Below are 16,603 nucleotides of genomic sequence, written 5' to 3' on the forward strand. Positions count from 1 at the left end.
TTCTCAGCACAACTTCATCTATATGAACTGTTATTATTATACTATACTATAGCGAGACTGTTACATGACTGTATTATGGCAAAAAGACAACACAAAAATAATCAAATTTAGACCACAACACAATGGGCATGAATGCCCTCTAGTGGGTAAGAAACATTGTTATCTCTGAATGGTATAATCGAGTCATGTGTTAATTGTTGTAACGTCTCATTGGTGAAACTGGTAGAGCTACTGTTGGCATCTCTGGCAAAAATAAGGTCAATATGTAGAATAAAGAGGAAAAATGTAACGACTCTAGTGTAACCAAAGTAACGGTTACTCAGGTAAAATGTAACTACCCACCTCTGAGTGCAAAAATGAATTCCTTGGCCTAATTTGGACTTTTCACCAAAGGGTATACTCAATTTTATATTCATTGTTTTTTTTAACTTTGACTGGCTTTTGAGTAATTTAGAAGGAACAAATTATACAAGCTGTACACAAACTGAACTTCACATTGTAGCTGCACACTCCATCACCCAGCATGGCCAACTCACCCCACCCAGAATCTTCTTCCCATCCATCCAAAACAAACACAGCTCGATAAATAAATGCTCTGGTTTTCCTCCCACAGATTCCTTCTGCAACCTCGACATTCCCATCATCAACATGGAGCTGGACGGCCTTCTGGATTTGGCGCACATCTCCCACCTCAGGCACTCGGTGGCACTGCTGGACTCGAGCCGCCTCAGAGCCGCCGAGTCGGAGAAGGGGGAGGATTCGGAGAGCACGGTGCTATGACGCCCCCTCAGCCCCCATCCCGCCACCCCACTGATGCATTTATGCATTCGGATTGTTCCATTTTTAGTTTGCGTTTGCCTTATTTGATGCCTTGAACGCCACACGCCAGACAGAAAAACACACAAGCGGAGGCAGGATTCAGTGCCGCCACCTCTTTCAAAAGTAATAACCACAATCTTTGCATGGACAGTGTGCACTTTGTGTATGACTGTGTGTGTTTGGTCCGTGTATCATCAACCAACATACACGTTGTACATACTTTGCTGAATAACTAACAAAAAAAAAAAAACACAAAAGAAATTCTCAATGGTAGACATTAATTTACTGAAAACTATTTATTGTCTATACTGTACATTTGCAGATTTTATGATTCCCAATCCAACATCAGATCGTATTTTATATGAACAGGAGAGAAAACAACGCATCCATGATAGAGCCGGGGTGGGCAAACTCCAGAAGCATTTTTTAAAAATTGACTTTATTTATTAGTTTATTCTCTTTTGGAAAATTTACTGTACGTAATTTATTTTGTTAAACAATCACTATAAATTCCACACTGTAGTGCGTACCTCCCAAATTTACAAAAATAAAAGGGTCAAAATACACGTGTATATACCGCGCGAGTGTCCACATTTTGATATGGTTTATTTCTATATACTGAATTTTTTGATTCATCAAAAATGTTTTAACCAAATTAACATGAACACGTCAAGTTTCATCCTCCCTATTTATGCAGCTACCCATCACAGGCGGTCTGAAAGCACAAAAGCAACAAAATGTAATCCATTTTACCTTGACGTCTTAGCTTGCAGCAGACTGAGTCCCCTTTAAATCACTTTAACGCTTGATGAAGTGGACTAATATTGTCATCACTAGCATAACAGTTCCATCGTATCACACTGTTGCTATCTCTTTTAAAATCTGTCTAACCATCCATGGCCTGCTTTAAAGTGTTCTTCTGTAATGGCACCAAACATGAGATGGAGCCTTTGCCGCCAGTTAAACACCCCTCAATGCTATATAAAAATGGCTAGCCATCTGTTGATGCTAACATAGCAGCTTCTCATAGCAGACAGTGGCTATTTGTCCTTTTAACTCTTTCACCACCCACGGTTAGCCTTAAATCTTTCATCGATAAACTTGCGAGAGTCTTTGATGAAGTGCGAGAAAGCGGCTGGCTAGCTTTATCGTCACTAGGAAGCAAGAGCAATGACGTGGTAAACTGTGGGTATGAATATGTACTGTACAGCCATCCTTTGTCAACCTTAAATTGTTCTTCCGTAGTGGCACCAGAGGTGGGTAGTAACTCCATCTACTCTGTTAGTTTTTGAGAAAAATGTACTTTTAACAGCAGTTTTACCAAGCCACATTTTTTTACTTGAGTACATTTGTGAAGATGAAACCCTACTCTTACTCTGCTACCTTGGGCTACACTAGAGTCGTTACATTTTTCATCATTATTCTACATATTGACTTTATTTTTGCCTGAGATGCCGAGAGTGGCTCGAACAGTTTCACCAATGAGATGTCACAGCAATAATCACATGACTTCATTATACAAATCAGACATAACAATTCAGTCGCATGGCCAGACGCAGGTTTGCAGTCAGAAGTCATACAATCATGCCGGCCTGTTCAATCATGTGGCGTCTTTAAAGTGCCATAAACTATTTGACATAGATCAACATTACACGAAAGTGCGGATTTGTTTAAAACTTTCTCCAGGTTTTTATTTGGCAGCGATTTATTTGACACCGATGGATTCGTTTTCAAATCATGGTAGGAAATTTTTTCTCCACTAGAGGGCACGCTTGCTCTTTAAACTGGGTAATGTTTCTTTTTCTAGTTTGAATCTGATTTTTTTTTTTTTTTTTTCCATTTTTGGGGGCCTAATAAGGTCATGAAATAGGTTATTATAAAGTATAATAATAACAGTTCATATAGATAATGTTGTGCTGAAGAAAAAATACCATTGCTTATAAAAATATCACGCTGTAAGAAGAGTTACTCACAAAGTTACTCATTACTTGAGTATTCTTTTCACCAGATACTTTTTTACTTGTACTGAAATACTTTTTTTGGAAGACTACTTTATTTGAATAATATTTTTTAAAGTAAAGCTACTCTTACTCGAGTAAAAAGTTTGGCTACTCTACCCACCTCAGAGTCGCACCAAGGGTCTGGTCTTGACAACAAATCGGCATGTACAGTGATCCCTCGCTACTTTGCGCCCTCAGTGGATCGCAGATTTTTTAGAAGAAATAAATAATTATAATAATACAGATAAGATGTCCACAGCCGATCGAGCCGTCTCCCTCTCGCTCCCTCCCACTCCCTGCTCTTGGTTCATTAGGCGGGCAGTGCACGTGCACTGGAGTTGTTTATTAAAGTTAACGATGATGAATGTGTTTGATCTTTCCAGAGTCACGAACTTCTGAAGCGCCGGATGTGTCAATCATCGTTTGTTAAACAGTTGCTGTGGCAACTCATTGTGTGTAAGTGAGTGGATTTGAGTAGACTCACTCAGTGAAGCATTTAATAAAGCCAAGCATTTTTCTACTACTTTTTTTCTTGTTTAAAAATAATTCAGTGGGTTAACATGTTTAAAACTTATCATAATTACTGTATTAGATTTGAAGTGCTTAATTTTTTAAAAATTAAAATACATATACATTTTTATATTGTACGTACTTTGGGAAAAAAGTGAAAAACTTGTCTTATATGTATCTCTTTCCAATGCTAAAGCTGAATAAATACATTGAACACAAAAAAATTAATTTGGGGGGGGGGGCTACTTCGCGGTTTTTCACTTATTGCAGCGAGTTCTGGTCTTTATTAACCGCGAAAAACGAGGGATCACTGTACCTGTAAATAACTTGACTTTAAAAAACTCTCTGGAATGCTCAACAATGTTTTCTTGATAACAACTTTTGTTGGACAATGGAATGCTAGCAGCTGGAGACTGAATGGAACTCCAATATGACACTCCGGGACGGCAATTAAAATCAGATGAATGAAAATGTTCACTTTTCAAAGGAGAAAAAAAAAAAATGACGCTCGATTACCAGCAAATTTCAGTAAATGATCTGCTTTGTCATAAAAGCCGCAGGGGGAGACAAAAAAAGTAGCTACAAGCGCCGAAAAATACTGTATTGAATAATATAAATACAAGTTGAATGTACGGTTTATGTGCAATTGTGGTTTTGATAAATTAAGTAACCTATTATTTATTTTTAGAATTTCTTGTGAAAAAAAAAAAAAAATAATAATAATAATAATAATACAACGAATATAACAGGACAATTGAATGTCCCCTCTGAGAGTCAGGATTATCTTTGGAATCTTGAGAATGTAAATGCTCAGTGGTCCTGATATAATAATACATAATTGGTCATATTTAGTCCACCGGCCATACTTTGCCCACCCCTGTTGTTCTATAGTCATGACTGATGACCTTCAAGGTCATTATTGAGGTCGTTTAGGTGACTATGAACGCCATTCTCTTATCACTAAGAATATGCCTGCTATTTTCATGCCAGTTACAAAGGATGCACTTTTATTTTTCCCACATGGAGGCTGGCCACGTGTATGTGTGAATAGACGCGCATGCATCCAGTTTATTTTGAGCAGAGTATTTATGATACAGATACATTTCTTGCCAACACTTTTTACTTGACACTGGTGGGTGAGGAAAAGCTTTCAAACATGGGACCAGACATTCCTCTCGCTTGTCACGTGCAAAAATGACTCGTGTAAATACATTTGTGTACATAACATGTTATGTATATAGTGACTTAAATATAAATATATATGTAGATGTAGAGGTATAGGAATAATGGCTGGGTTGGAATGATGAACACAAAGATAGCTCTCATGGTTGTCTCCATTTTTATGATTACAGCACTTATATCTCACATGTCTTTTGCTTTACACATTTAATCCCTTGGACTGATTTTCATATTTAATAATAGCGAATACACAAACGACACTGAAAAAAATGCAATGGACAAGATGTGACTGGATTTTTCTTATTCTACAAATAAAAGGGACTGAATAGCCTGAAGTGATATCTAATCGGCAATGTTTACAATTTGAACATTAAATTAAACCTAATGTGCAACAATTCAATGAATCATCTGTTATGTTGTTTGTGCTTTTGTAAAAGCTTTGCGTTTTTTTGTCATTACGCCAAAAATGGCATTTTTCTACATGATTCATTGGAATGTAAATTTAGCAGGTCGTGTGTGTGTTGTGTAAAAGGAGGCGGTAATAGCAGTGTGTATGTGTCCTGTGTGAAAGTGTGCCAGCATGCTTTTTGACCACACTCTTTAAATGTTCTCATCTGTGCTGTGTGTGGATTCAATTGAAGATGCTTATATTCTTAAGGATATTTTTTAAAATGTTCATTTCTCCCTCAGCGCCTCTCTGAAAGATGAGCATGAAGGCTAAAATCAGTAAGGAATCAGCTTTGTGTTGTTGCTCATGTTTACTTTGCTGGAGATGAGGGCCAAATGAGTCAAAATAATCAGTTGATGCTGTTGAATTTGGACACGAAAAGAAATGTGAACATCTTGTCTCAAAGTGTGGAGGGGGACGGGAAAGGATTCATTGGAATGTGGCAAAAAAAAATAAAACGTTTTATATGACTTATTGTGTTTTTATTACAAAATTGGGGAAAACAATAAAGCTCAATTAGACCAATGCATTTGACAGGTGAACGAATAATTACTGTAATTTTCGGTGTCTAAGCCGCTTTTTTCCCCCTCATTTAACATCCTGCGGTTTATATTCCAGTGTGGCTTATTTGTTGATTTGTTGGGTTAACAGGTAACACTTTATTTGACAGTGGCATCATAAAACTGCCATAAGGCCGTGATAATTATGACATGAAAAGCCGAAAGAAAAAGAAGAAGAGACTATCATGGGCGTTAATGAATGCTTATGACAGATGTCATTAAGTGTCATCCGGCAAATTATGTCACTAACTCCATTTATGTCCAGCTCAGATATTTTACATCCATTCAAAAGTGAGATAATTTGCCGGATGGCACAAAATGACCTCTGTCATAAGGATTTATCAATGCTCATGGCAGTGTAATTTCTTAATTATGATGGTCTTATCTTACGGTCTTATAGTGTTACCAAATACCATAACTATCATTTAATGAAACAACTGCAACAGTTACTGAAGAAATAATTAGCACGGAACATGAATTCTGATTGTTATTTAAATCTGTAGCGCTGCAATGCATAATAGGAGGACTGTTGGACAACAACCGTGTTGACAGCAGGTGGCGGCAGAGGTTGACTGTCTCCTCCAAGAGAGCAGTGATGAAGCTTCTTGAAGCTCTGAAGCTTTGCAGCCAATTGGTTCAAAGCTTCATTGGAGTTCATTTGGTCTTATGACAGTCTTATGATGCCGCTGTCAGATAAAGTGTTATTGGTTAATACCCTTTGATGTAAATATCCCATAATACCGTTGCGGCTTATAGTCCATTGCGGCTTATCTACAAACAAATTCTGTTTCCATGTCAAATTTGGTAGGTGGCGGCTTATAGTCAGGTGCGGCTTATAGTCCAAGAATTACGGTAATTTTATTCAACGCAACAAACTGTTGAAATGTGACATAACAATTATTTGGCCCATTCAAATGAAGATTAATCAAATAATGTCGTTTCAATCATATAGTAATTTACAAACTTACTATTTTTAGACATTACCTGTTAACGCGAAAATGTTTGATTTTGAAATAGTTATCCCTCATTTTTCGTGGTTAAGAAGGACCAGAATCCGCTGTGATAAGTTAAAAACCGTGAAGTAGCAACCCCCCCAAAACACTTTTTTGTGTGTGTGTGTTCAATGCACAGTATTTATTCAGATTTATCATTGGAAAGAGATACATATAAAACATGTTTTTCGCTTTTTCCCAGCTATTGTCCTACCGAATTATTTTCAGACAAGAATAAAGTAGACGCCCGATCCATTTTTTAAAAAGTCAAAAAATGCTTCATTGAGTGAGTCCACTCAAATCCGCTCACTTACACACAATGAGTTGCAACTGCAAGTGTTTAACAAGTTAAACGATGTTGACGCAGGTGGCGCTTTGAAGTTTCGGCTTATAAGCGTCTCAGGCAAGATCAAACCTTACCTGTCTGTCGATCATCGTTGACTTTAATAAGCAACTCCAGTGCACTGCCTGACCAAGAAAAGCAGCAGCGACAGCTCTATAAAATACTGCGTTTATTTTTTATTTTTTTTAATTGGAAAAAAACATCTGGGATGGACTGAGGGCACGAAGTTTGAAACTCGAAGTAGCAATGGATCACTGCATCCTACTTTACACAAGCACGTTTATATTTACCTGACTGAACTACCATAATCAATGTAATAACTTGAGTTATATTTACACTAAATGTGTTTACAAATAAATGTATTTGTATGCGGTATTTATACCGATCACATCAATTTATTTCCCGCATCCTTGCGCAGTACAAATGCAGACGTTATTGCGCATTTGTCGTGCTTGCGCCTCATAATTAATTTTAAAAATTGCGCACAAAAAGTGGGTTTGATTATCAGTCATGTGGCTCTTTTTAATTAAGTATCTGTAACCAATGGAAAATTATATAATGGTAGGTAAATAATGACAAAACTGTTTGTGTTTTATAACCTAATAAGCTAGTTTTAAACTCGCATTGACTCTGTTTCCATGCATTAATTATGAGTAATGTTTGTATTTCATTGTATCATTTATCTATTTTGTTATTTGTTTTTAAAAAAAAAATTCTTTTTGAGGCGTGGAGAACCTCAAAGGTGTACAGGACCAGTCTGTAGAGCATCAGGGTGGATGATACCTTGTTGCAGCACAAGTTCTTTTTCCGCTAGTTGTACCTAATGAACAGAATGTGCATAGATTTTGGTATTAGGTATTTGGTATTATGGTAGAACGGGCCCAAGGTCTACCTTTATTTTCCCTCTTGAACTGTGCCGCCACTTGGGAGTCATTCAAATTATGCACCCAACAGGTTTTTTTGAATACTGGATCCATCTCGAAGAGGTAAACAACAACAACGCGTTAAAAACACATTATAAATTAGCAAACAAATAAAAACGTTCTGATAATGAAAACACATGGTTAATAATGACCATGTTTGTAACAATTAAGTACTTACACATTACCTTTGGGGTAAACTACATTTAAAAAAGGACTGATTACAAAAACTATTGATCATTGTTCTATTTAAAACAACAGGCCAGTAGCCAGACTCAAGCAAGTAAAAGAAAAACATTTTTCAATGAGGCTACACAAAACATCAACATAGATTTTTGTTAGTCTCACTACGTTTGCAGACTTAAAGAAATACACCAAAAAGCACGGAGTACTTTTTAAAACAACAGGCTAGTAGCCTTACTCATTCAAGTACATTTACTTGTTGGAACATAAAAAACATTGAATTGGGTTTATCTTACGACGTTTACCTTCTTAAAAAGTACAAAAACGCGGATTATATTTAAAGCTAACAATGTGAATATGTAATTGCCTTAACTTTTAAATAAACTCACCGTTTTGAATTATTTGGTGTAACTTGCAACACTATTGGGTGCCATTTCACAACATGGAACGCTTTTAGCTGCCATTTCACTAAATGGGAACGCTATTTACGTTGCAACTCACCCTATGATTAATTAAAAAAAAATAGCGTACAAAGCTGGGGTTCGATTCCCGGTCGTGTCGCTCCGTTTAATTGAGAGTTTGTAACAAATAATACTTACACATTACCTCTGGGGTAAACTACATCTAAAAAAGGACTGATTACAAAAACTATTGATCATTGTGCTATTTTGAACAACAGTGGCCTATGCTACGAAGCCGGTTTTCTGGCTTAGCAGGGTAACTTCGAGAGTAACTTCATCACGTACAGCCTATCTTCCCAGCTAAACGAGACTACAAAAGGTGGATATGTTGGAACCGGGGAGTGTTGCCATGGCAACACACGCCAGACGTCAAAACTGGTCATCTCAGAATGAGATCTTGCTCAACCCCAGGATTCCGATTAACCACGCTCTATTTAAACAGCGCTCCTCCACGGACTGTCCTCTTGACAATGACATTGTCGCACGGATTGTGAGGGGCTCTCTTCGGAGGGCACGGGTTTTTGGAGACCGCCAGAATCCGCTGGCATACCCGGACGATGTTCTCCATGAAAGATATAGATTTTCACCTGAGGGACTTCGTTACCTGTGACAGCTGATCGAGGCGGTATCAATCTATACCTCACGTCAACACAGGCTGACAGGTTGTTATAGTTTTGTCCACTAATGATCAACAAAGTGATAAGAACAATCATACAATCTCATCTACGTCTCATCAACGTCGTGCTGAATCCATCTATGAAGATTCTGTGAGTTCCTCTGCTTTAATTTTGCAGTTTTAACTTATATAAAACGCTGCTTACTTCAACCGTAATTCATGTAGTTTTTTCTGAACCGAAAGTTCGCGGCAGACATTGTCCAAGAATAGCCGCCAATAGCGTTGCGTGTTACTCAAATTGGCAGCCAATGGCGATACGAGTTGCGTCGTAAGTCATCCGAGCGCTTCGGACTGCTTGGACGGCCTCGAGTCGAAAGAGAACAGAATTAACTAGACAAGGATGGATTGCAATTTTCAGAAGGACGGTGTTCTGCCAAAATCAACTACATCGGCGAAACATTCTACATTAGTCGAATTTGACACCCTAATTACTACCGTGCGCTCTTATTTTGTTTGCACGCATACAGGAATAACTATAAAAATGCCTGCAGAAAACACTTAAATGTAGTTACATCAAATAAGGACGGTTTAAATACGCTACGTGACTTATGTGGTCAACTGCTTCAAAGCTAACACATAAAAAACACAATAGTTTAAAGTATGAGAGGTTAATACATGCAAAAAATATTTTTGAGGCAATGAAAAGATGTTAAAAAACTAAATAAAAACAAAACTCGTGCTCGCCGCTTCTAAGTTACCGATATGCGCGTGCGTGCGGATGCTTGCGCAAGCGCGCTGGGCATTGTGTACTACATTTCGCCACGTAGTAACGTATAGCCGAACAACGGACTACAACGAAATAATTGAAAACGGTGAGTTTATTTCCAAGTTAAGGCTATTACCCGGTACCGCTATTAAATATTACCCGCGTTTTTGTACTATTTAAGAAGGTAAACTTAGTAAGATAAACCCAAATCAATGTTTTTGATGTTCCAACAAGTGAATGTTCTTTATTCACCTGAGGGGGCTGCTATGTCAAGAAAGGAGAACGTTATTGGCTGCCATTCCAAGAAATGGGGCTACCATGGCAGGGCCGTGTACCATGCCAAGAAATGAGAGAACGCTATTGGCTGGCATTTCAAAGAATGAACCTCGACTATTCTGCGAGCGGGGCTGCCGTTTCAAGAAATGGGGCTATCATGCCAGAACGCTATTGGCTGGCATTCCAAAGAATGAACCTCGACTATTGCTCGCTCGCAGAGAGCGCCACGATTCCACAACATGGTGACTTTGTAACAGTACGTGAAAATAACGTAAGTGCGATTAAAGGCTTGTCAAACACAAAAACGTCAAACATTTAGCGAGGTACTTAATCTTTGTGGCGACAAGGAATCGAACACCTTTTTGACTCCTCGCGTACAGTTGCTGGGATATATTACCACCTAATATTGTATGACCACTAGGTGTCGCAAGGGCTAGTGGCGCAATGGATAACGCGTCTGACTACGGATCAGAAGATTCTAGGTTCGACTCCTGGCTAGCTCGATATTTTCTTCCTCCTATAATAAATTCCTATCTAATTTTCGGTACGTTCACTATGATCTTAATCACGTTTCTTTTTGCTGTCACCCGGCAACACATGACATACTAAGTATAGATGTTATCTAACGTTACAATTGGCGTACTCAAAGAAATCACTAAAGATCCCGTTATGTTTCATTTTGTATTAAAGCATAAAAACGGCACACGAACTCGATCTAAAATATTTGTATTGTCATCTGCCTGAACTTCCAGTCCGCGAGTAGCGCGTTTGCACAAAACGACCAGCAGAAGGCGCCTTTGCTGCTTTGTGTGACCTCATCAGTCGCCGTGTAACACAACGAGCAAGAAGCATCAATACACAGCCTCACGTTAAATGGACCGATAAACATCGCCTTTAGATGATAAATGTCTCTTATGAGGTGATGTTCAGCAGGTAAACCTTTCGACTTATTTCTTTGTCTTGCTTTATATCTAAACAGACGGGCTATTGTTAACAATATACACGGCTGAGTGGTTTAGAAATAGCTTAGCCATGTTTGATAGCTCGACCTCGTCCGTTTAGTCGATGATTTATCTTCATGCCATTGCACTCATTTTGTGATTTTACTTAACATTAGCTTGATTTTCAATAATTTCTTATCATATGTGTCGAGTCTTTCTAGTGAACGAGACAATCGTCTTGAAAAAAATGTAGTTATGATTTTATCACTAAAACTGGCATTGTCATCATTACCTTGTTGTTATTATCATACCTAAATTAGCTTACCGTGTACGACTAACTATATACTAGGTGATATGATCAACTAATGTTATGCATCTTAAAAAATGAACTTCCTTTCTGCTTAGATGTGACTGTCATGGAAGCGGACAAGATACCTAAATTCTCCTCCAAGGATGAGGAAATCAACTTTTGGAAAACACTATACGTCAAATATAAGACAAAGTATGTGATGTGTTGTTGTGTGTTTTACATATTAAATTTTTCCCTGTTTCTAAGAGCTCAGCTGTGACGTAGTTTTTGCTGGCCCTCCTTTGTAATTTGTAGCTTCCCTTTTCAACTGCGCCTTATTGCATCATTAAGGCTTCCTGTTTTGTATGATGTCTTTGTCCATGTCGTTTCTGCACACTGGCTCGCAGCTACCAAGAGGCTCATGAGGAACTGCTAGAGTTCCAGGAGGGCAGCAGGGAACTGGAGGCCGAACTCGAAGCTCAGCTGGGTCAGGCCGAACATCGCTTGAAGGACCTAAAGTCGGACAACGTCAGGCTGAAGAATGACGTGGAAACCCTCAAAGTAAATAACATCAACAAACGAACATACAAACTGAAACAAAGTGATGATCTTTTTTTTTTTGTTTTTTTTTTTTGCATGCGTGTGTTTTTACAGGAGCGATTGGAGCAGCAGTCTTCTCAGAGCTATAAGCAGATTTCCGTGCTGGAGGACGATCTCCTGCAGACGCGCAGCATTAAAGAGCAGCTCCACAAATACGTCCGAGAACTGGAACAGTCCAATGACGACTTGGAGCGAGCCAAAAGGTCTGGACACATTTTGGTGGCGAGTTTTAAACAGTCTTTTGTTTTTTTCTCATCACCGAGTTGTTTCGTTTGGGGCTCCCAGAGCGACTATTGTGTCTCTGGAGAACTTTGAGCAGCGTCTGAACCAGGCCATCGAGAGGAATGCCTTCCTCGAGAGCGAGCTGGACGAGAAGGAATCACTACTCGAGTCTGTTCAGCGACTCAAAGATGAAGCCAGAGGTGACTGCTGACAAAAAAAAAAAAACAATTAGCTCACTGGCTTGGAATTGAAACATCATTATTAACAGTAAATGAATTAGTTATCGATTCATTTGATGGATTAATGTAGCGCTTACTTTTGCAGTTAACCTAATTTGCAATTGATAAATGAATTCAAACCCCAGAATAGCATTCAAATCATGGGCATTGGATGAGTTAACCTGAAGTTTTATAAGCCACGTTATCATGTAGACTTCTAGCTAATGACGGTTCCACTTTTGCCAGACTTGCGTCAGGAGTTGGCCGTGCGCGAGCGTCAGGCGGACGTCAGCCGAACATCGGCGCCTGGCTCGCCTGTGCACGATGATGTCAAGATGGACTCACTGTCTCTCTCCACGCCTGCTACACCGCTGAGCAAAGGTCTGGACAATGCCCTCCTTGCCAGCGTCGCGGGTTAGTGCTCATGTTTCAGTGCCATTGATGGCTCTAGACGTCCAATCCATTTTAGCTGAGAGGTGTGATTTTATCGGGTTGAAAGTGGATGATCTCATTTTTTTGCAGGCGTCCCCACAAGCTACCCCAGTAACTCTCCGCTGACTCCTTCGGCGCGGATATCAGCTCTCAACATTGTCAGCGATCTACTGAGGAAAGTCGGGGTAAGTCCTTTAAACCCTCAAACTATTTTGGTTTTTTTGGGGGGTCCATATCACAAGCTTCACATCTTGGCAGGTTTTAGAGGCCAAACTGGCCGCCTGCAGGAACCTGGCCAAGGAGCAGCAGGCAAGGAAGACTTGTGCTCTGGACAACGGCAACATCCTCAACGCTAATACGAGCACGTACTCACAGTCACTCCACATCACCTATTTGGACAAGGCGTGAGTCTCTTTTGAACTCTTGTGTGTGGAGGGATGATGACTGTTTTGTTGATCATAGCATAATTTCCACAAAAGAGAAAATCTCGAGTCAGCAATAACAAAAGCAGTGGACTGTTAATGGAACCTTGAGGGACTCTGCACTTTGATAAATGAAGTAAAGTGGTACTTCGACATACAACGTAAAATTTGACTACTCATATGTCTCGACATATGACATGTTTGAAATCCGACGATTTAAGACGGTGGAATTTCATTGTTTTCCCACGAGACGGTTGGATTTTCTTGTGAGAGAAACCATCATGCCTTCTAAGAAGGTTAGTGCAGGTGGTAGTGGTGGTGAAAAAAGGAAGGTGACGCTCACCAATGAAATGAAGAAAGAAATCATAGAAAAATAGTGAGTGTGGTGTGAGTGAATTGGAATTAGAACATGCCGCACCGTAACCTCTACCTATACACCCGTCGTCTCCTACCAACCTCCATTTGCCAGTCTTTAAGTTAAAGTGACAATAAAAAATTAGTTTTTATTTCTGATGTATTTCAAATTTATTTGTTTTGCTATATGTAATTGTACCTGCAGTATTTGTTAAGGATTTATCATAGGTTTTTGGGCTGTGAAATGAATTAATCAAATTATAAGGTATTCTTATAGGGAACTCCGTCTAGTTTATCTCATAAATTATTGCGATATGCGATATTATTGTGCCACTATATATTAATAGATCAAGTACACCCATTTAAATGCAATAAATGTTTACTCCTATATTCAAAAATACTTTTTAGGAGATCACAACTAAAAACAATAGACCATGTCTCCTTTAAGTAAAAGACAACAATATTAGTACCGCACAGAAACACAGAATAAATAAGATGACTTTTTCAAGAAAAAAAAAATTGCACGTAATAACTTAAGCATTTAGGCAGATGAAAACGTTTCCCCTCATAGCTTCTGCTATGGCGTTCCATGTGTAATATTCTGATTGGATGTTTTCCGAGGCACCCTGAAGCGCACGCAACGGTGATGTTGTTTTGTTCATATGACGCGGCAGTGAGAGACAGACACAGCCTGCCTAGAGCCACAGGTTGAGGAAGTGTTGTTAGCGTCGTGTGTTAATAAAAAACAAAGTTGTCAGCAAGATGCATCTTCGTTCCGGGTCTGGCACAGTACATCAAAAATAGGCAAAATATACCGGCTGCGCACAGCTGCGATGCCAATTCCTTCGGGTCATAATGTGGCATTCGAAACAAAGACAAAACACGGTCTATACTCATCAGAGAAGCAGCGAGAGAGAGAGGTGGACTTGATTTGATTGAACATTTTTTCCCCCCGATTTTTTTTTTTTTTTTTTTTTTGCTTTTACTATGAGTTTACGATACTATTTAATTACTGTTTAACATTACACGACTTCGTCCATCCTCATATCTTCTGCCATGGCGTTCCATGTGTAAAATTCTGATTGGATGTTTTCCAAGGCACCCTGAAGTGCACGCTACGGTGATGTTGTTTTGTTCATGTGATGCGGGAGTGAGAAATAAACAGCCTATCGAGAGCCACAGGTTGAGGAAGTGTTGTTAACGCCATGTGTTAATAAAAACAAGTTTGTCAGCACGTCGTGCGTTTGATCTCATTGCCAGAAAAACACACATAATGGGACACCTTGCAGCTTCCATTTTAATGATGTCCTTACAATAATGATCTGCTGCATTATAAATCACTTTGTGACTTTCCACCTCCATGATGAAACGTTCTTCGTCCATGTTCGCTGGTGTTTAAACCGCGAATAAGACACTGGACTTTTGACTCTAGGCCTGGATCCGCCCATTTTGACGGATGAGTCTCCGGCAAAAATAGAAAATAGCCTATACCTGGTCCGCAGTCAATCCGGAGCACTGACGCGACCGGTACACGTTGAACAATAGGAAATAATGCGAACGGATTGGCTCCGGCGCTATTTTTTGCCGCAGCCGGACCGAACCCCGAACGATGATGCATCTGGTGTATTTGCGCCCTGAGTCCTCGTCGCAGCATATTGCATAGTTGGTTACAAGGAAGCGAGGCGATAAATCGCAGCGGGAAAATTGCCCCCTTCATTTTTGCGATAAATGGAATTATTGCATATCGCGACAAGCTTAGTTGTCACAACAAAAAAAGAACTTATTTTTTAAACTGAATATTTTTATTATTTTTTTCGTACAATTTTACCTTTTTTGTACTGTTAGAACAATGTGAAAGCTTATCTATTTGGTTCCATTAAAAATAAAAGTTCCATCTTTCAAAATTATTATTATTTTTTGGTCAACTCTGACGCTGAAAAATTGCTCATTATTCTCCGCCATTTTGTATGCAGCAGAGGGTCTGGCAACCTGGATCCAGGGACCCTCGCGGCCATCACGGTCCCTCCCACTGCCTCTTCCGCGCCCGTCACGGTATGAACAACACATTTACCACCCTTCCAGGAAAGGATGTCATGTGACTAAGTGGCGCTGACCTCACAGTGAACACCAAGAAGACAGTCAAGTGATATGCAAACACTTTCAATCACTCATCACGCAGCAATAAGAAGTTAAAGATTCAAAGCGAGTATTGGCGTGCACGCACAAGTGTTCCCTGAATAATTGTCTCTGTTATTTATTGATGTTAAATGTTGAAAATGTCGTGAAGGAAAGAAGATAAATCTTTTGCAGTTAATTAGCTTTCCGTCACGCGTGTGACCAAAGATGAAAAGGGCACCATTCAGATGTCTCAATTTTGGTCACATTGATCGTTTACATTCCAGTTTCAGGCAGCAAAAACACATTTGATGGTTATTTCAGTGACCGAAAACAGTTCAATATTACAGAGGACAAAAAACAAAAATATATGAATGTGTCGTTAATCAGAATTACAATGATAAAAAGGCTGGATGTTCGTGGAGAAAGGTAAAAATAGTTTTTCATGATGTCAATTTTCACATGAAATTGTTTTTTGTTTTTTTAACTTACCTAAATTTAATAATTTAAACGTTGCCAACTGTTCCTAAATACAGTAGTTATTGTAGTCTTTAAATGGTTTACAAATCACATAAAAAATACATTTTTCTCTTTAAAAAACAAAAAACAAAAAACGATTTATATGACTAAAATTGAACATTTTTGTCATTTTTTTCAGTCCGAATGTGATTTTTGTTAGTGGAATAATTGTGTAATTTGCCGAGTTACAAAATATTTTTCTTTTGCAAAGTTATGTTTTGATCATTTGGCATATGTATTTAATTCCAACGTTGATTAATGATACATTAATATATACTTTTAATCTGGGCTGTTTTAGTCCTCCTTTGGGAAAGCCGAGCACTTTTCAGTTGATTTTAATTTATTATTTCATGTGCAATATCACCTCTGTGTCAATGTTTGTACATTTAATTTATTTCAATAAAATAAGACTCGAGCG

General features: G+C 38.8%; 2 protein-coding genes and 1 non-coding gene across 10 annotated transcripts in view; all 3 read left to right on the forward strand.

Moving 5' to 3' along the window:
* The window catches only part of arhgap44b (Rho GTPase activating protein 44b), a 103,615-nt gene extending 98,189 nt beyond the window's left edge, over positions 1-5,426 (forward strand). For 6 of the 7 annotated variants that reach the window (XM_057825432.1, XM_057825434.1, XM_057825436.1 and 3 more), the window contains one exon: positions 614-5,426. In XM_057825432.1, the coding sequence (XP_057681415.1) occupies positions 614-780 (167 nt within the window). In that variant the 3' untranslated portion in view covers positions 781-5,426. The remainder of the gene's footprint in view (positions 1-613) is intronic. The other variant, XM_057825435.1, reaches the window with a different exon arrangement.
* Positions 5,427-9,854: 4,428 nt separating this feature from the next.
* On the forward strand, positions 9,855-16,601 carry LOC130909459 (nuclear distribution protein nudE-like 1-A). 2 transcript variants are annotated; one of them, XM_057825976.1, is made up of 9 exons: positions 9,855-9,903; positions 11,420-11,516; positions 11,711-11,864; positions 11,958-12,106; positions 12,189-12,325; positions 12,590-12,757; positions 12,866-12,960; positions 13,034-13,179; positions 15,525-16,601. In XM_057825976.1, exons 2-9 carry the CDS (start codon positions 11,431-11,433, stop codon positions 15,607-15,609), a joined length of 1,020 nt encoding a protein of 339 aa, XP_057681959.1. In that variant the 5' UTR covers positions 9,855-9,903; positions 11,420-11,430; the 3' UTR covers positions 15,610-16,601. The 2 variants fall into 2 exon arrangements, with proteins under 2 accessions (XP_057681959.1, XP_057681958.1); XM_057825975.1 differs by lacking the exon at positions 9,855-9,903 and adding an exon at positions 10,864-11,006.
* Positions 10,504-10,576, forward strand: trnar-acg (transfer RNA arginine (anticodon ACG)). The gene has a single exon. It is a non-coding gene; the product is annotated as a tRNA-Arg (tRNA).
* Positions 16,602-16,603: the final 2 nt, after the last annotated feature.

The sequence above is a fragment of the Corythoichthys intestinalis genome, chromosome 21 (assembly GCF_030265065.1).
Source record: "Corythoichthys intestinalis isolate RoL2023-P3 chromosome 21, ASM3026506v1, whole genome shotgun sequence".
In the NCBI taxonomy this organism is placed as follows: Eukaryota; Metazoa; Chordata; class Actinopteri; order Syngnathiformes; family Syngnathidae; genus Corythoichthys; species Corythoichthys intestinalis.